Genomic DNA, 21968 nt, shown 5'->3' with positions numbered 1-21968 from the left:
ATACCAAAATGGAATGAAACTAAAATAGGTTTATAGAGAGTATATAACACAATATTTAAAAGAAATCCCTTTGAAATTACGAGCCTTTATGATAAGCTAATTTAATAGGTTAAAAAGAATATTAGCCTGACTTGTGTATGCATGTTTACATTAATACATTTCTTTAAAAGTAACCAACCTTTCCTCCTTAGAAAACTATATGTTTGAAAGTTAAAAAAAAGAATTCTGACGTTATAACCTACGTTTTTGTTTCGGAAGGAAATTCTAATTAAAAGAAAACGTAGTGTGTCAAATTATTTCACTTTTTTTTCCTCGAATGAAATTAATATCTAATAAAAACCTTACATCTTTTCATTACAATAACAGCAATAACTTCATTTCTTCGTATTTGTATGAAGCTTCATCATTTTCATTTTTGACACATAAATTGAAATTGGATACGTTTATTTTTATCTTCAACACAAAATAAAAGAGCGAAAAACTAGCTAAAAAAATGTTTAATTTTTCGAATAAACGAAATTTAATAATTTTTCTTCAAAAGAATAAAAAAAAAATACTATTGACAAATAAAATTGAAAATGTTTCAGATAATTGAATTTTTCTTTGAAATATTAGGTTTTGGGAAGTTTGTAAGCTGATGAATGCACACCGTTGCTTAGAAAAAAAAATCTAAATTATTTTTAATTTGCTTGTTATAATAAGAATATAGAAATTAAAATTTCGGATGTGGAGATAATTAAAAGTTATTTCTCTATGCATGAAATGATGTTCTAAAGTAGGAAGTTTATTTTTTAATAAAATACAAAGAATTTTTTTTTTTCAAAATCTCAGTGAATTAATGTTTGTCTTAATTCATTACATAGATTTTCTTTCGAATCAAAAATTAACAATAAAAAATGAACTTAAGTGTTAACATTAAAACGAACTGCTAAAACAGTTCAAAGTGAACTGCTAAAACTGCAAAATTTACTAGAAATAAATAAAAGAAATAAACAAAGTATAATATACTCCGTTAATCAGATAGGCCTGTGCCATAAATTAATAAAATTGTACTTTAATAATGCTGTTATTTATTGTTATTTATGCTGTTTTTGCTAACATACATGTCTTTATATTTCGCATTGCTTGTTTTTGGTTTCTTACTTTTTCATTTAAATTCTTTACATAAGACAAATTTGATTTTAGCTGTTTTTAGCGCTTTTCCATTTTGACTTATTATTTTAAAATTTTTATCTTAAAATTTATTTAAATCAATTTCATATTTTGATTGGATTAACTTAATTAATATATTAAGTCTATAGTTCACGTTTGATATATCTGCATATGGTATCACAAAATCATATATCCTCTTGAAATCACAAAATATTGTTCAAATTAAGAAGAGAACCAAAACGATATCGGTATTTGTCGATGCTAAAGTGATAGAAACTGTAACCACTGTTAAAAACGATGAACTACATCATTTATTTTTCTGGAATTTGAAAACGATAACAAATTACAAAACGATGGGTGATCTAGTTGCGCCTTCGTTACTGTTTAAGTGATTTTTTAAGTGATCTAGTTACGCCGCTGATGTTTTTCAGTTTTTGATTTGTGTTTTAGTTATGTTCTAGTTCGTGCTTTAATATTTTAGTTGTGTTTTTAATCTGTTCTAGTTCGCGTATTAACAACCACAGCAATCAAAAAATGCTATTATGATTTTTAATTTTTTTTTTTCACTACGTAGCTTTTTTTTACTACGTAAATTTCTCTTCTCTCCACGTGCGAAATATCATTGCTGATCGGCAGTAATATATGCACATTTTATACGAGATATAAATAGCTTTAAATTTGAATATCTTCATGATGAAGTATGTTTGTCTTTTACAGACTTTGAATGTTTCAGCATTTTTTAAAGTTAAAAAAAGAGCTGAAAAGTAAGCTGAAGGAAAAACTTTTGCTGAATGGTCTTTAATTGCAATGCAATTTTTTTATCGCTACTTTAAAACGAAATATTAAGATTTAATTTATATACTCCATTTTTTTTACTATTGCTAATGAGTGGAAATGTTATAAAAATAATTTTTTTTTTGTGGCTAAATTCATATTTGCTTACAGATGACGATTTTGCATCAATTTTTCTTGTTAGTTTTCCTTGCAACAGAAAAGAGCAAAACGTGTAATTTAATTGTGTTGGAGGAACATAATTATGATAAACTGTGTTGTAAAAGTAAGAAAGAATTGTAAAATGGCAAAATTAAATATATTTCCAGCTAAGATGTAATATCATGCCCTTTATTTGTCAAAATTTCAAGTGACTATTTTTTTAAAATTTTAAACCTTTACTTTTAAATAGTATTTAAAATCAAAAATCTCAAAATAACGGAGAAGAGCATTAAGAAGATATTATATAGTGATATTAATTGTATATAGGCAATAAATAATTTTCAGGTAAATATTTTTACTTTGATTAATTTTATAATGAGAACTGCTAAAAATGAATAGATTTTTGTTTTTTAATGATCTTACCGTGTGACATTTCTGTCCAAAGATAATGTACAAAACGATAAGACTGTAATTTTCCATCTTTAGTAATCAGACATACCCCTGATGTACTAATAATCAGTATTAAACATTATTTACTATGATAGCCATTTTCATTCGGAGTTCATATTCACCCACGTTTATTGGGTTAAATTATCCTTTCATCTGATTATCATTTCAGTCCACCCACCTGGAGTAAATATAGCAATAATGAAGCTAGCGTTCCACGCAATATTTTTAAACGAGAAAAAAAAAAAGATTGCGTGGACTGTAAAATTCCTGTTTATCTTCTTCAGCAGGTTAACCAGGAGTTGGCACTTGGCTCCGTCTTCATCACGTGGTATGCGACGATACTATTTCGCTATTTTTGGGAGAAGGTTGTGAGCAATCCTGAACGAGGTTGCTATTTGGCGATCATATGACAAAAATATTTATTTCGCAAACTTTCTCTGCATATTTCTTAACATTGAATATTTCATAAATTTGATATTTCGAACCAATTTTTATGGCATTTCTCTCTTTTGAGTGAATAGTTTGTCCTTTTTGAGACATTTTGATGGGAAAACAGCAGCTATTAAATTTAAAATATATTTAATTAGCTAGAGAAACGAAAGGTATAATAGCAGATGATAAAGCGAAGTAAGTGACTGAAAAAGAAGTCACTATTTGTGTTTGGCGCGCATTAAGGGTTGTCTCAATTTCAAGGGTGGATATGTTTCACTTCTTACTCCCGCGCATGAGTTTTACAGTTCCGACCAATCAATACCTCCTAGAAGAGAGAGGACCTAACATTGGCTACCATAAACGAGAAATTTTGAAAATTTAGTAATCCAAATGTAATAACAAGTTTTATATTTTCCCCACTGCGCAGTTATGCGTTATTTTGGTATAAAATTTAGTTCAATACATCGCTTGATTTCATTACAATGATTATGTAATGTTTGCGTTCTTGTAGCTGTACTGTTAGCCTTATAGCTGTATTGTCTATTGCAATCATAAAAACTGCAGTCGATTAACTAATTAACTATATCGAAGCTACCATATTGGTAAGCTAAATTTTTATGTAGGATTTTCCATAAATAACACACTTAATGCATTTATTATCCTTATCCAAATTGAAAATAAAACAATATGAATACCATGATATCCATATGTAACAAACCACAGCTGAGAAAGGTGGTTTTTCTTACAACTGTCGTTGAGCAGCTGACCCAATTTTGAGTTAGACTATCAAAACTCAAGTCCATAGCATTGTAAATTTGATGGAACCAACCCGCATTTGCATTACATTGAGAAGAAAACCACGATAACCCCCCATGGTTAGCCTGATGGCAAGGGGAGTCTAACCCATGATCCGTCTACCACTAAGAATATTTTATGTCAGCGCTGCTGTCGATGCGCGTTGGAATTCGTATCGACCAGTTACCGCTGGGATTCAAACCCAGGTTACCTCATTGGGAGGCTCGAGCTCTATATATAGCCATCACAGCTCTAAGGATTGCATCAGAAAGGTCCTGGGTTCGAATCCCGGCCAAGGCGTGGATGTTTCTTTCCCTCTCTGTGTGTTCTATATCCTTTCTTCTTTGTGTGTGAAAGTGACCTGCCCTATAAACAGGTTGTGGTTGTGTGAATGGCGTGACAGAAGTCGAATTCTTGGCCATAGGTGGCGCCACTGAAAAACAGGAACAATCGCACCCCCACTGCCTAAACAGGCATACGACAAAAAAAAAAGAGAAAAAAAAAACAGCTCTAAGGAAGGTGATTGTACGAAACGCAAAAATTTGACTGCAGGTTGAAACTTGAATACGTTTTCTAATTATCGCATTTCAACTCCTGTTTCACCCTGAAATAAAACATGTTTCGTGTTTCACTCGCTTTTTTTAAACTATGATTTGTCACATTTTGATAAATATAATGTTGCTTTTTTCTATTTGAATATTGATTCCACCTGTATGTTAAAACGTTTTCTCTTTTTTATCAGCAATATAAAATTCAATTTATTATATGTGATTTATGCGGAATACCCGTATAGTTAAAAAAGGAATTTCAAAATAGTCATGTCGTTAAAGAAATAATAGAACTAACGAAAATATGCACTTATATTCGAAAATTCTAAGAAAAAAAATTCCAAGTTATGATTCAAAAGCTCATATATATAAACTAAAGAACAGCAAAACGAACTAAAACGACTTCATGAACAAAATATAATATGCATGAACTGAATTACAAAATATACAATATTATACGAAAATTGAAATCGAAAAATACTTGTGCCACGATACAAAAATTGTTCATTTACATGAATGTAAACTTCATAAGTTTGAAAATATCTCACAACTTTGAAAATTTTAAAATTAAATAGTCAGGCTTTTCAAATGTAACAGTAACACACGGAAATGAAATCTTACAAAAACATTCTGATATCTACAAAAATAAACAAACTTGTTTTTTTTCCCGATTACTTTCTTGAAATTGTACTTCTTGTGAAATTGCTTTCTAAATCACTGTTTCATATCTTTTCTACTCCATTGCTGAATGTAATTGAATTTCAGAAAAAGTACTTTTGGATGACACTATTTATATCAAACAGATTGAACTTGAGTTTTCTGAAACGTGTCTTTAAGTGAAGAATATGAAATTATATTACTTTGTAATGGTTTATTGGCTTTTTCGAGACATTTTTAGATAGATTGTAGAAGTTAAACACTATTTATTTATTTATTTATTTTTAATTCTGAAGGGAGAACTGAATATAGGATCGTAAAACATATGATATATTCCCTTTATCTCTAAAAATAAAAATAATAGATTTTTTTTTGTAAGCCACTATCTCATAACTCCAGAAGCATTTAGACTAGGAATTTGAAAGCTGAACATCAGTGACAAAGAGTAGTTTTAGTCCCAAATCCTGAAAATTGTTAAAAATCTGTTACCAAGAGACATTTTAAAAATTATTTTTTTCAATTAGTATTATTATAAATTCATTCAATTAGTATTTCAATTAGAATCGACGCCTGTCCCGCAGAGGACTGATTGCAAAGACTCGGTTCCCAATAGAACACTGAAGTCAAGCATCACTGGCTGCGGTCAGTAAGCGGGTGGGTGATCGCTTTGATAAGTCTGCGTAGGTACCGAGGGTGCGCGGTATCGTTTCTCGTTAAACTGTTCTAACGGTAAAGTGCTCGACTTCACGCACAGGTCGACGGGCTACCAAAGCAGGGAAGTCATACCCTCTGCAGAGGATCGAAATTGCGATGTTACGTTTTCGGATCATCCTCAGGGATGTTTCCCAGACCGCCGCCAATAGGTCATTGTGCAGCTATAATGCGACTTACATAATGCACCTACCATAACGACGCATAATTCAAGGTCATTGTGCAGCTATAATGCGACTTACATAATGCACCTACCATAACGACGCATAATTCAATTTCAAACTGCTCCTTTTTCTTTTTCAATTATAGTAGAAGACACGATTAGTGGTGTATATTATTTTACAGTTGCTTTTAAACTAAAACTAGTTTTATTGAGAGTTTATGTCATGATCTTCAATAATTAATATTTTTATCTTTTTGTATAATAAAAGCAAAAGTAAGACACCGCGGACGGCAAAGTCAAATTTTATAAATTAATTTTATTTCCAACTATTATGGAATGCTTAGAATTAAGAAGTTTAAGAATATTTGTTCACTTGTGTTAGCAAAGGTTACGTAATAATATTTGAATAAATTGGAATCAAAAGATTCCGCTGGCAAGCATCCGCTACTTTTAAATTATTTAAACAAATCTATAACTGGACAGAGAGACAGATTATTATGCTTTTAAAATTTCTACCGGTTTTAAAATGTTTTGCTTTAGTTCACTATCAATAAAAAAAAAATCTTTCACGAACCTCTCAAACAATGGAAAGTATGCAAGAATGAGGAATAGATTTTGTTTCAAGTTCTAAATATATTAAAACTACTAAAGAATACTAATACTAATTCTAGGCCGGGACAGCCTGGTCGGTAGGGCGCTGGGCCCATGTCGAGAGTTCGTGGGTTCGTTAATCTGTCGAGTCGTAAAAGTCCTCTATGGTCTCATAACAAATCAATACCTCTGGGGGTACTGGATTGGAGATCGATCGGTCAGGTCAAAATTGCGATCTGTGGGTGAATGGATGTATGAATGGGTCCGCCCTGTAAACGGGTGCGACGTATGGTGAGGCCGAAGTCGAATTCGCCATAGATGGTGCCACTGAAAAACAAGAAACACACACTCTACCTTAAATTTGCTCTGTTTCACCAAGCAGGCTTGCCCAGATGGCAAGTGGCATTAAAAACAACAACAGCAATACTAATTCTCAAACAATGGAGGATATGCAAGAATGATGGACATAATTTATTTTTTTAAAGTTCTAAACATATTAAAAATACTAAAGAACCATACGCAACTAATTTTTGTCTTTGTTTCACAGTTTTCTAATTCTTTAAAGTAGCTGTTGAAATAATAAATTTAGAGCAAGCCTTTATAATTTTATCTTTCATTTTTAAATCGAAAAATTCAATCCAAACAACTTCTCTAAATTAAAAAAAAATATTTTCTAAAAACTTTCTGTTTAAAATATAACATTCGATGCAATTTATAATCTAGATGGAAACAAATAACTAAATTGTGTCAAAATGAGTTACAAAGTCAACCGAACACAGAATGCGAGACACATTTATTAATTATGTGCAAAAGTGCCTTTAATACTGTTTGTTTTTTAATCTTGTTTGTCTTTAATGCTATTACTTTTTTTTAATGTTACTACTTAACAGATATTAATCATATTAAAGTTTTCTTTATCCAATCTTGAACTAAAATTCTCTTCCTTCGCATTTTTTATTTCTTTCTCTGGAGTTCTCATTTTCTGGTTGAAGAGTGAGCTGATTTGCAGCGTCGAATTTTATTTTACGTACATTCTTAGGAAGAAGATTGTTTTATTTTAGCGCCGATGCAATATTTACAATAAACTTTAATAATATATTTCTAATAAATTCGTTTAATCAGTTTATCTCGATCGCCAAACTTATGAAATAAACAAGGATATTTAAAGGATCCATATTGATTATTTTTAAAAAAATAATTCTGTATTAAACAGTGCTTAATAATTATTAGCAGTTTTTCAATAAAATAGTTTTTTTTTTTGCGAATAAGTATATCTAGAATATTCCATCATCGCTTTAGTAAATTATACAAAGATATATTAATATTTAAATCCCTTAAAAAGTCTCGAATAATTGCAAAAATGTATACTGTGGGATTTATTTAAAAAGAAAATATTATAAAATAAAATATGCTTCGATTTCATTATAAATTCAATCCCGAAAAAGAATTTAATTTTCGGTTAAATAGTTCCTGAGTAATTAAATTTTCGTATTTGTAAACTTTTATTTCTCTAAAAAGTGTTTAAAATTTTCCATTTAAAATTGCATAGATTAAAAGTACCAAAAATTAATAAACCTTACGCTTAATTGTTTCACCGTTATAAAGTTTTAATAAAAAGGAAAATATTCAAGAAGTAATATCAGGGGCTAGTATTTTTTACGGCCTATTTAGCTAAATTATGGAAACCATTTTTTCCAAACGACAGCTAACAAGTCGAAAAATGCAAAATGGTTTAGTTCAAGAAATTATGTTTTATGCCTAACTGTCTACTTCGATACATTATCTGAACAAATTAATTGTATTTTTTAAGATTAGGCCTTCACATCTACGTCAAAATACATGAAGTTAATTTTTTGTTTCCACTCAGAAATTGTATTTTTCCCATGTCAGAATGTAAATCACGTCCTTTTTTTTACATTTGTTTATCTAGTTTCCTTTCAAAACATTTTCAATCTTTTTTTAATGTTATATAATTTAAAAAACTTAAAATTTAACGTATACAAATTTTTACATAGATGAAATTGTATAATTTTAAATGACGAAATACAAAATTAGATTAAAAGAAATAATATTTCTTAATTTTTGTTTTTTGAAGAAATGTTCTATATGAAGAATGTTTAAATAAATAAGTTAACTTTTAACATTTCCCCCTCCTTTATGTCAAAGTAAGTGTAGCACGTGTCTGAAAAAGGTCCAGCGATTTGATCAGCTTAGAAAAAGCTAAAAGACATAGAAATGCACTTTAAACTGCGAGCTGCTTAGGAAATCAGTCTTTTTATTCCCAATAAATAAATATAGTTACATAGCTCGTAAACTCTGAAAATTATGAAATAATTCAAATATCCACCTTTTCCAAAAATGCGATACAAGCTGAGAACAAAATTAAGAAGTACGCGTGAATATATTTCTGTTGAAAGTTCGACGCTGCTCTAAAACGCCTTATAGACAAGCGGCAGTAATCATGATTTTGAAGTTTCCTTCAGAAGGGCATGCCATGATACCCTTATCATGGACTGCCATGGACTTTGGACAAAATAATTTAGCCTATATTTAGCAACTTATAATCTATATGAGATATAAAGTAATTTACTTGAGATTGCAAAAATATTAACTATAGATTATAAGTTGCTAAATATAGGCTAAATTATTTTGTCCAAAGTCCAATTTATTAAATTTTATTGAAAAATTTCTGTTTTAGTAAAATTTTTACATGAGCTTATTGTGTAAGCGTATGGTAAAGGTGGTCTAGCAATATTATTTATTCTAGTATAATATTCCAAGGGAGGAGGTCTGCAATTTTATTGGCTTTATAATCCTGAATTGTTGCAAGCACTTTTTGCAGATATTTCAAAGGATTGATGTTATTTAATTTAGCAGTTTCGATAATGGAATAGATAATAGCGGCAGTATGACCACCATTGTCTGATCCAGCAAAAAAGCCAATTTTTTCGTCCTATGGCAATTGATCTTATTGCACGCTCTGCAGCGTTGTTGTCAATTTCTATTTTACCATTATCCAAAAATTTCATCAGTGCGTTCTGATTGTTTAAAGCATAAGAAATAGCTTTTGCCGTACTGCTTTTTTTAGGCAGTTGATCATATGCTTTCCTAAAACCTGCAAACAATTTTTTCACCAGTACTTTAGATTTTTTCTGTCGTTCCTCTAGCCTCTTATGTCAGCTTCGATGCCATAAATTTTACCAATCTGCTCCAATATAGCAATAGCAATGTTGGCTTTATCATTTGCTATTGTTACTTCGTAAAACTTACGGCGTACATGAGCCCAACATGCTGCTTCCTTTATCTTATCAGCTGATTTTTCATCATCGATATATAGTTGGTTATAACCAGAATAAGCGTCAGCATGCAGCACTCCTGTAAAATCTTTGAGATGCTCAAGTGGTCTTGTCCCTTTCCGATCAGGGCTATAAAAATAGCAAACTGCAGCTGGAGACTGATCCCCATGAGGTCTACCATCTGATACATAGGTCCATATTCTACCGATCTTGGTTTTACCAATCCCAGGAGCTAGAACCCTCACAGGTGTATCATCACCATGTATCTGTTTACCCGAAAAGATACATTGTTGAATTGCTTTGGCTGTTCTAGCAATCTAGCACACTGGCCCGCCCAACTCGCCATTGTTGTCCTCGAAATCTCCACTCCTTCTCTCTCGTAAATTTGCGACTGACGATATAGTGGTAGATTATTGCAATATTTCTGAATTAATATATGTGCCAGTAACCCAGACCCCGGCTTACCTTTATCAATGGCTTTTGATGGTGCGTAGGCGGTTCTGTCGCATCTGTAAAATGAAATATTTTTACCATAACTTAAAGTATATAAGTGAAAATTGTATCTTACTTGTTAATAGAATTGAATCTACAAAAATGTATATTAATCATTATAATATAATGATAAGTATTAATCATAAGTTGTAGTGTAAATTTCCAGTTTTATAGATGCGACAGAACCTATATACTTTTACATCAAATTTTTATCCAGCATATTGAGGTCTATTAAACCATTTTGGATTTCGCCAGTCAATAGCTTCTATCAACATTGATAGCTGGGCTGTGGTAATTCCAACAGATTGCTTCTCGTCAACCTTAGGCCATATAAATTTACCGCTATCAAGACATTTGTAATATAAACAAAAACCTTGTCCGTCCCACCACAATATTTTTATCCGGTCAGCCTTTTTACCCCTAAATACAAATAAGGCACTCTTGTGAAATTGATCTGACAATATTGATAAACCGTTAATCCCCTTACGCATGTCAGTACAAACGGTACAAAGATATATCTTGCTATCATACCCTATATCTAGCATGATCTATCCAATATTTTAACTATCTCTAATAATTTACTACTACTAACATTACCTTCAATTGATAAAGAAAAATCATTAAATGTCAATTCATCTTCTTTTAATATTATACATTTTGTCTCCTCCTAACAAACTTCCGATAAAGGCTCTATTTTGGTCACCTCAAAACCGAGTCTTGTTGCTGGTTTTTGAAGGTTTATTACCATTTTGGACTTTGGACAAATTACCATTAGATTTGGAGATAAAATTTGTCCCAATTACAAGAAACTTGCATTAAGCAAATATTGGTATGTAGTTGATATTTTAATTAATACAACTATGACGATATGCAAGAGCTACATACTGGGATTCAACAGTTTAGGAGAGAGTTATATCATCTTTTTCCAAAACGTTCGGATGCAATGATGAATTTACTAGATGCGTTAACTAGTTATGGACATCGATGTAGAAGCATTATACAATTAAGCAACGTCAATTGTTTTGATAGACAGTATTAGTAGCATTACCGACGCCATCGCAAATGGATTGCCGTATGCAGACTTTAAAAAGATAGGGAAACTGATTTACGATTATGCAAGCAAGAAGAATCAAGCAAAGTATCCTCTTTTTATTATTGATTGTACGCCGAATCCCAGAGCTTATGCAAGGAAGCTTGTTGATAGACGTATAACACATTTTCCGAATCCCGCACCTGGGAACAAGCCAATTGTAGCTGGTCATCAATATTCAGTATTGACGATGCTACCGAATAATCTATTAGAAAAAGCAAAACATTGGGTAATACCGATTTCAACAAAAAGAGTAGAGAGCTGTCCAAAGTCCAATAATTAAAGTTGGAGGATTGAATGAAATTGGACTTTGGGCAAAATAATTTAGCCTATATTTAGCAACTTATAATCTATATGAGATTCCATTTATTTTTCTAAAATCTTATTTACTATATGCTTTTTAATTTCCTGAAATATTCCTGCTTTGCCAAATATCTCAGATGGATCACTTTGTGATAGTATTTCTGATACTACTTTTTCTATAGTCGGATTTGATACTTTACTCTTATTCTTCATATTAGCCTCATGTAAGTTGTTTTAATTAATTTTATAACTTACACAAACTTCCTGACACCCTCATTCTTTGCTCAGGTGATGTTTTAGTATATCTTCCAACATTTACGGCAAATATATTTCTGACTTTCCCCATCAGTGATAATGTACATTGGGCTGAATTAGGATGCTTAAATTTAATCAATATCTTCTCTTTTCGCCGAGTTGGTTGATGAGCATTCTCAATACGATTATTTAGTCTTTTATGAGTGCGATGCTCAGTCTTAGTACACATCAGCTTAATGTAACTCCTGAGCTTATCAGTAACAATGACTCTTGGGGCTGGAAAATTACCCAATAATCTTGATAAAAAGCGAATAGCTGATTTCTTGTTACGACGTTTCTGCAGTAATACTTCTAATTCATGCCCCTCAGAGTCAACAGCTCTCCATAATATAAATACCTCGCCTTTAATCTTAATATTCATCTCATCTAAATGCCATTTATCAGTTGGCTTCCTCTCTCTCTCTTCCTAATAACATCTTGAAAATAAATTGCACCAAAATCTTACTGTCTCATGACTTAAAATAATACCTCGATACGCCATCTGTTCTTGTACATCTCTGTAACTATTATTGAACCGATGATATAACCATAGTGCATGGCTCATAATGCTTACTGGAACACGATGTCTCTTTGGGGATTAGTACGCATAGTGGTAAAATTTAGGACTCAATAACAACCAGCTGAAGCTGGGGTGGGTTGATATCTAGACTAGAAGTCGCTATTACTAATATTATTAGACTGATGAGCATCTGAATGATTATTAATGTAATTATTTATGATATCATCAGTTACATTACCGCTAGTCGAGCTAAAGAATCCCCTACCCCAAAAATGACATCCCCAATATGTCTTTCTAATTTCAGGAAATTCTTGTTGAATTTTTCTAGAAGAACGACCTTTAGCAACTTTAACAAACTGACTTACAGATCTATGAGGTGGAATTTCAGCCATAATGTGTACGTGATCAGCAGATAGAACCCCATTGATAATTTTAATACCAAGTTCTTCTGCCGCCTGCGCAATTATCTCTCTGATCCTAACTCTTAAGTTACCCTGTACTACTTTGTAGCGATATTTAGTGATCCAAACAACATGAAAGCGATGGTAAAATACAGTGTGGCTAATCTTGTTATAATCTGTCATATATGATATTTTAATATACATAAGAGTATACTCTTATGTATATTAAAACATCATATATTCAAGTTATAGTGAATTGAAATATTAGAACAAGGACTGAAGTCTTTCCCAGCTGAAGCTGGGGGTTTGAACCAAAAAGGTGACTATAAAGCATTCCTTGTATTTACTCAATACTTAATTTACCTCTCTCTTAACTTGACGGTGCCTTACAACTTCCTTCAAAGACTAAAGGGGCAATAATATCTTTATTACAAAGAGCAGCTATCATAGACACCCTTCTTTTATGTTGAAATATTTTCTTACCATAACATCTTGATCCCTTTTTGCTCCATCCATTTATAGGACATGCATTATCCTCTATGCCAGATTCGTCTAAATATACTATATCTTTTAGTGCTGTATCTTTTATTTTCTCTATAAATTCAGTTCTTGAATTCTCATCTCTTTTAGGATGAATAAAAGTTTTTTTTATATGTGTAACCCAATTTTTGAATAGCTCTCCAAATAGTAGTAGGTGCATATTTTCCTGATACTTTAGCAAGTGCTTTTAAACTCTTATCTTTATTATTATCGATAAACTCTTTAAACTCTTTTATGTCGGTTATCTTAATACTGTGACCTTTTTGATAATTCTCCTTAGGTTTTATATCTCCTGTTTCTTTTTTTTATATCAATCCACTTATGCAAGGTTTGCCTTGAAATATTAAGTAATTGTTTAACCTTAGTTATACTTAATCCTTCCTCTATTAGATTTAAGGCTCTTATTCTTAGTTCATACGGATATGGCTTACTCATTTCTAGTAATAAAATTTTATTTACTTATATCTTATTACTATTGATAATACTAAATGTCAATAGCTTAAGGGTTTATGCTGTACTCTGCTTATCCTACTTATATCAATCTTTTTTCTATTGTCCAACATATGCGACAGAACCCAAAGGGCTACCCCTTTGACTACAGAACTAGGATTTAAACAGATTGTTGATCTCCTGAATAGATAAACCGGTAATACGAGAGATTTCAGGGATAGAGTAATTATTAGAGAACATATTTTTTGCTACTTCAATATTTCGTTCAGCTTTACCTATTTGGATACTTTCAGATTTACCTTCGGCTTTAGCAGTTTCTATCAGGTAATCCTCAGATGCCTTATTATCCATAATACGTTTAGTCTCTTGCTCATAAGTCAGCAATTCTTCTTCCGTCCAATTAAACTGATTTAATTCTTCATAAGCTCTTTCTATCACTTGATCAGAACCTATGATCTGACGTAAATCTGATTCACTAGTTTCATTAGCATGTTTAAAAAAATAACACCATTTCTCTATTATATTAGTTAGTAAATTTATATCAGTGATTTTAAACTTTGGTAGCTCTATAAAAGTAAAGAAAAAATCCTTTAAATCATGAGAATAGCTATCTTTATCCAAAATAATATGATCAGACTTATAGAAGACTTTAAAAATAATATTATCACTGATAGCAATAAATATTACCGACTTTAAATCTATATATCTAGCCCCTTCTTCCTTCCCTTTATTTAACTGCCGTGAATAGGCTTTAGCCGCATAATACTATGCTCTCTTCTCAAAGCCTTCTTGTGGAGATACCTGCATCTCAATAATTAGCTGCACTCCATTTTCATCTTTGCATCTACTATACTTTGCTTCTTTGAAGCAATCTCTGGTTCTTGAATAGTAGGTAAAAATGTTACTTCTTTGATTCTACCTTTAAGCTCCAGCACATCATTAATGAAATGAATATCTTTATTCTTCTCAGAACCAAATATACGGCAATATCATTTTTAGGATCGAGAAACTTAGTAATAGCCATAAACAGTAATTATTAATAGTTGTTACAGTTCCTACACGTTAGTTATTATAACATAAAGCTAGACAAACTAACAGCACAAAATACTAAATTGTCGGACTCTATTGCAAATAGTAGAGTAGGTGTGTTTTGTCGCATCTATAAATCATACTACATCAAGATTGTTAAAACTAAGGTTTTGGACATTATGATGCCATTAACATAGCAAAATTCTCAAAAGTAGAAAGATTATCATTAGCTCCAATTATTTGTCTTTTTTGAATCATACGAATATTTTCTATACCGGTAATAGTCATTTCTGCAGAATGAAAACTCTTAAAACCAAGCATTGGCTTTGTACGTTTTTTGATAAACCTATGATCTTGTTCTACAAAATTATTCAGGTATTTGGTCTGAATAACCTTAATTTTATAATCTTTAGGAACTTCTGTATTCAAATCATTAAGAGCAGCCGCATTACTACCGCTTTTATCAATTACTACTTTCTCAGGAAAATTATTCTCTCTGAAGGCTTTACGAAAAAGTGCAAGTGCTGCTGGCTTGTCTCTATGCTTACGTAGAAGAAAGTCTACAGTATTACCAAGACGATCTAGTGCTCTATATAAATAAACCCATTTACCGTTTAATTTAATATAATACCAAATGCAATAATTAACACGGTGTATTTATCCAGTCTCTATACATAATTGATTTTACTAAATCTACATTATGAGCAAATTGATTCCAAGCGTAACAAGCCATAGTGACGATATCTTCATATACACCATAACATTGGTTAGACAAGAAATGATTTTTGATCCATTCCCAAACTTGTTCCATTGCATTAAGTTTCGGTGCATAGGGCGGAAGCGGTATCAAAGTGATATTGCTTGGCACAGTTAGTTTTTTGGCTGTGTGCCAACCTGCATTCTCTGTTAGTAAAGCTATATGTCGGTTGCCTTGAATAGTGCGAGAAAGGTCTTCTAAGAATTTATTCATTGCCTGTGTGTTTGCATATGGTAAAATTAATGCAAAAGCTTATCCTGTATCATGGCAAGCAGCTCCATAAATATATGTTGAAATGAATTGCTGTTGCCGAACTTTACGGGGTCTAGTGCCACGCTTAGCCCATATACGAGTTAAGCTACCTTGTTGCCCAACTCGAGTTTCATCCTGAAACCATATATCAACTTTACATTTATCGATATTTTTGGGTAATAATTCTGTTAACATGTCCGAGAAGTTTTTTTATATGTATTTTGAGTCTCTTGATTTGACTTTGGATGCATTGAACGAGAAGTAATCCAGCTAAAACCAAGTCGGTGCATAGTATTGTAGACTGTTTTTAAAGCACATTTAGCACCATATTCCTCAAGTAACATGATATGTAGCTCCTTTCCAGTTATATACCCACCAGTTTTACTTTCACTGAGCGTATTGATTTTATCAAAAAGAGTAGACTCTTGTATGGTGTTAATCTTCCTAGGAGCACCGCTTCTTTGTGATTCAAATAATCCTTCAAAACCATGATTCCTGAATCTTCTGAGCCATGATTGCACAGTCATCCAGTGTGACTTCACTATTTCAGATATGGCTTTAAAAGATTTGCCTAATTGAAGGTGATACATCGCCAATAAATGTATACGATTTCGACCATGCGGCTCATGTTTCATCATTTTTATAAAATCATGACCATGAAAACCTTGCGGTAATATTAACCGAGTTATTTGAGTACCTTTTATCAGTTAAAAACCCTTTTTACAACACTGCGTTAATTATTGCAATTGGTATAACATATTCCGTTAGTAATACATTAAATTCTGCAATAGATACTTTGCAATATAATGGAGCAAGCGTACATTACATAATAGATCAAGAACCAAATGATAAAAAAGAGCAGCAATACCAATACCATAATGATTTAGAATCAAAAGCCTTTTATGCTGGAAAGAGTAGTTGGAAAGGGCAAGAAAAGGTTAATGACTTTGGCATAGGAATCATGTGTATTAATGATGCAAAAAGCACTTTTACAACTTCTCAAATAACTAAAGTAATAAAATTACTTGTAGATATTAAAGCTAGATACCCAAATTGGGATAATAAGGATAATCTTGTAGGGCTCGGTGAAGTTGCTGAAAGGCACATCGCTCCTGGAAATTTTAAACAACTTGCAGATGCTGGGTTTGGTAAATTTATACCTACTACGAAAGCACAAGCAGAACACATATTAATAAGAAAAGGTGATGAATCTGAAAAAGTTTCTCAGGTTCAAACACAGTTAAAAGACCATGGTTATGGTATTGAAGTTGATGGAAAATGTGGTGACAAAACGACAACTTGGTTTGAAAAATTTAATACACGTTATGTTCCAGAGCAATCCCCTCCAAATGCATGTAGCGAGGCTAGTCAACTTGTTTTAGCTGGACTTCACCCTCATCATGTAACTTTAACAGGTGCAGTTGAGTTAGTAAGTGACCTTGAACATGTTGCTTAATGGGTTCTGTCGCATCTATAATACCAATTGCAATAATTAACGCAGTGTTGTAAAATGGGTTTTTAACTGATAAAAGGTACTCAAATAACTCGGTTAATATTACCGCAAGGTTTTCATGGTCATGATTTTATAAAAATGATGAAACATGAGCCGCATGGTCGAAATCGTATACGTTTATTGGCGATGTATCACCTTCAATTAGGCAAATCTTTTAAAGCCATATCTGAAATAGTGAAGTCACACTGGATGACTGTGCAATCATGGCTCAGAAGATTTAGGAATCATGGTTTTGAAGGATTATTTGAATCACAAATGCTCCTAGGAAGATTAACACTATACAAGAGTCTACTCTTTTTGATAAAATCAATACGCTCAGTGAAAGTAAAACTGGTGGGTATATAACTGGAAAGGAGCTACATATCATGTTACTTGAGGAATATGGTGCTAAATGTGCTTTAAAAACAGTCTACAATACTATGCAACGCCTTGGTTTTAGCTGGATTACTTCTCGTTCAATGCATCCAAAGTCAAATCAAGAGACTCAAAATACATATAAAAAAACTTCTCGGACATGTTAACAGAATTATTACCCAAAAATATCGATAAATGTAAAGTTGATATATGGTTTCAGGATGAAACTCGAGTTGGGCAACAAGGTAGCTTAACTCGTATATGGGCTAAGCGTGGCACTAGACCCCGTAAAGTTCGGCAACAGCAATTCATTTCAACATATATTTATGGAGCTGCTTGCCATGATACAGGAGAAGCTTTTGCATTAATTTTACCATATGCAAACACACAGGCAATGAATAAATTCTTAGAAGACCTTTCTCGCAGTATTCAAGGCAACCGACATATAGCTTTACTAACGGAGAATGCAGGTTGGCACACAGCCAAAAAACTAACTGTGCCAAGCAATATCACTTTGATACCGCTTCCGCCCTATGCACCGGAACTTAATGCAATGGAACAAGTTTGGGAATGGATCAAAAATCATTTCTTGTCTAACCAGTGTTATGGTGTATATGAAGATATCGTCACTATGGCTTGTTACGCTTGGAATCAATTTGCTCATAATGTAGATTTAGTAAAATCAATTATGTATAGAGACTGGATAAATACACCGTGTTAATTATTGCAATTGGTATAAAACTGGAAATTTACACTACAACTTATGATTAATACTTATCATATTATAATGCTAAATATACATTTTTGTGGATTAAATTCTATTAACAAGTAAGATATAATTTTCACTTATATACTTTAAGTTATGGTAAAAATATTTCATTTTACAGATGAAGCTGGTTGATTGATATCTAGACTGGAAGTCGCTATTACTCTAAAGAGATATTACTAACGCCTGTGCAATTATCTCTCTGATCCTAACTCTTAAGTTACCCTGAAGTCTTTCCCAGCTGAAGCTAGGGGTTTTAACCAAAAAGGTGACTATAAAATGACTAAAAGAAAATTAGATGTTGCAAATACTTCAAAAAAACAAAAAAATAATACAGACATTAACTTAGAAGAAGATGTTATTAAGTATCACTTAATGCCATCGTTACAACATGTATCAATGAGCAATATAATAATTACATTATGGAATCAAGCAGATATTAAATATCAAATAGTAAAATTATTCAACGAATATGAATATAACTTTTTTACAAATATTTATAAATTATTTTTGAAGATTGAAGATAAAGTATTAGATCAAGTATTACAATTACCTGTACCTGATTGTATAAGAAAACTCTTATCAAATATTGTACATCCTATAGGGTATGAAATATTTAACTGGATAGAATATCAAGATCGATATATTTTTAATACTGATTATAGATATCAATATTCAAAATCCATAGCAATAAATTATATAGATTATTTAGTTTGGACAGCAAGAGGTGTAATAGATTATAAAGAGACAGCAAAAACTTTATTAGCTAAAGAGGAAAAGTTATTTGATGGTAACAAATATGATATTGCTTGTAGCTATTGTTTGGAAGATGATATAGCAATTATTGCCCCCAAGGTTATCGATACTACATTATCCCTAAGGTGTATTAAGAGGCAAGCAATGGTACATTTTTGGACTGCTCATATAACAGGAGATTTTACTAAATTATATAAGGCGTTTTCTTTTTACAATAGAAAATATAGTACTAATTATAGTATAAATGAATGTCTATTTAAAGAGTTAATAGATAATGATTGCACAAATCAAGTAGGAATAAAATATATCTGGGATAAACTGAGTAATGAAGCAAAAGCCAGACAAATAGTTTCAGCAATAAAAAATACACATAATACTGATATTAGATGTTTTCTTCTATCACAAATAAGTAAAGAACAAGAAAAAGAAGTATTTAAAACTTATGATGCTACGCAAATACTACTAGGCTTTCTAGATGATTGGTTATGGGGGCAGTATTTTTTACCTACTATACATCACATATGGGATATAATATCTGGATGTGATTATCTTAGTGTATTAAAAGGTATTGTGAATAAAATGGAAAAAAATCATGAAGATACTGAAAAATATAATCAATATAAATCTATATTTAAGGAGTTATGGCAATATGCTCCTAAACATTTAAAAGAATATGTTTTTGAACACAACAATGGTCATAGTTGTCATAGTATATTCTCCAGTTTATTTTGCAAGGAAAATATAGATATAATTCAGTCAATATTACGTGATGCTAATGATATACAAAAGAAGAAAATAATATTTTCAAATTATGAGGTTGATATATGTCGTTTCCTAATAACAAGTAATCAATGGGATTTATTAGAGATATTTATTGATTATACTCTTTTTGCTAGAGAAGATGTAGAGTGCTGTAAACAGGCACTTATAAAAAAAAAAGGACGAGAGATAGCTGTACATTTTATACAAAATAAAGAATGGAATAAAGTAGAGCAATTCCTACAATGGGCTTTTAAATCAGATTATGAAATGAAGGAGTTTAAGTCAAAATTAGCATATAGTAAGATTTGTGATGATATCTTAGAATCCATTGTAGCAAATAACAAAGCAGATTTTATGGAGCTAGAGTGTTTTTTAAAATGGTGTGCTTCGGGTAATGCAGAAGGAATTGTTGAGTTAAAAATAGAAATACCTCAATTATATTTTGATGAAGTAATTTGTAAATTAATAGCAGAAGATAAATATGAATTGTTAGAGCCAATTTTAAATTGGTGTTTTATAAACGACCAAAAGCAAATTGCTCAGTTTAAACAAAATTTTTATTACGATCATGGAAATTTTGAAATAGTAAGGTTAGTAGTCAATCTAATAAAACAAGATGATCAATTACAATCATTTAACAAGTTTCTGTATTATTGGTGTTCTACTGATGAAGAAATAAATAAGTTTAAAACACGTATATTATATCCTGCGGAAGATACAGTAGGTGTATGTATGGAATTATTGTGTAAAGATATGTTTAAATTAGCTGATGAATTTGTTAGTTGGTGCTGCAATTCATCACAGAGACAAATAGATAACTTTAAAAACCAGTTAATGATTGACTATTGTATGGAGTATCTTTCTGAAGGAGATGATCCACGGACATTCTATGAAACAAAATTGCTTAAATGGTTTAATCCATCTATAGAGACCACTATAAGATTTAAAGAAAAATTTATAAATTTTTATTGGTTTAAAGACGTTTTACCTGCATTAGATAATTATATCAAAGAACAAGAATATAATCAAGATAAAGCTATAAACAAGGATATAAATAATATTTTACACGATTTAATATCAATTGTGGAAAACCAAGACCACGATATTATGCATTGCAATGATGATGTAACGGTATGTCTTATTACTGAAAATGCAAGTGTAATATTATAACTCAAACTATTATGGAATGTCTGTAGTTTCAAAAATATTTGTTCCTAGTGTTAGCAAAGGTTACGTAATAATATTTTAATAAATTGGAATCAAAAGATATTTGCAACCATCCGCTACTTTTAAATTATTTAAACAAATTTATAACTGGTCAGAGAGACAGATTTTTATGCTTTCAAAAATTCTACTAGCTTTAAAATGTTTTGCTTTAGTTAACTATCAATAAAAAAAAAATCTTTCACGAAACTCTCAAACAAGATGCAAGAATGTGGGATAGAATTTGTTTTAAGTTCTAAATATATTAAAACTACTAAAGAATTCTAATACTAATTTTAGGCCGGGATAGCCTGGTCGGTAGGGCGCTGGGCCCAAGTCCAAGAGTTCGTGGGTTCGAACCCCACCGACCGAAGACTCCCCGTGTAGTAAAGTGACTGATGCACGTTAAATCTGTCTAGTAACAAAAGTCTTCCATGTTCCCATAACAGATCCAAATCTCTGGGGGTATTGGATTGGAAATCTCTGATTCAGGTCTAAATTACAATCTGTGGATGAATGAATGGATGTATGAATGGGTCCACCCTGTAAACGGGTGCGACGTATGGTGTGGCAGAAGTCTAATTCTTGGCCATAGATGGTGCCACTGAAAAACAAGAAACACACATTCTGCCGTAAATTTGCTCGGTTTCACCAAGCAGGCTTGCCCGTGTGGTAAGTGGCATTAGAAACTACAACAACAACAATACTAATTCTCAAACAATGGAGGATATGCAAGAATGACGGACATGATTTATTTG

At 31.6% G+C, this 21968-nt stretch overlaps 1 protein-coding gene across 2 annotated transcripts in view; it reads left to right on the top strand.

The window, feature by feature from the left end:
• The window catches only part of LOC107446311 (uncharacterized), a 60014-nt gene extending 38738 nt beyond the window's left edge, over nucleotides 1-21276 (top strand). For both annotated transcript variants that reach the window (XM_043042738.3, XM_016060924.5), the window contains one exon: nucleotides 18611-21276. In XM_043042738.3, coding sequence (XP_042898672.2) covers nucleotides 18769-21177 — 2409 coding nt within the window. In that variant the 5' untranslated portion in view covers nucleotides 18611-18768 and the 3' untranslated portion in view covers nucleotides 21178-21276. The remainder of the gene's footprint in view (nucleotides 1-18610) is intronic.
• The last annotated feature ends 692 nt before the right edge of the window (nucleotides 21277-21968 follow it).

Source organism: Parasteatoda tepidariorum, chromosome 1 (genome assembly GCF_982258835.1).
Source record: "Parasteatoda tepidariorum strain Cologne lab strain chromosome 1, Ptep-v5.0, whole genome shotgun sequence".
Lineage (NCBI taxonomy): Eukaryota > Metazoa > Arthropoda > Arachnida > Araneae > Theridiidae > Parasteatoda > Parasteatoda tepidariorum.
Note: the sequence above shows the minus strand (reverse complement) of the source record. Positions and strands in the feature narration are given on the sequence as shown.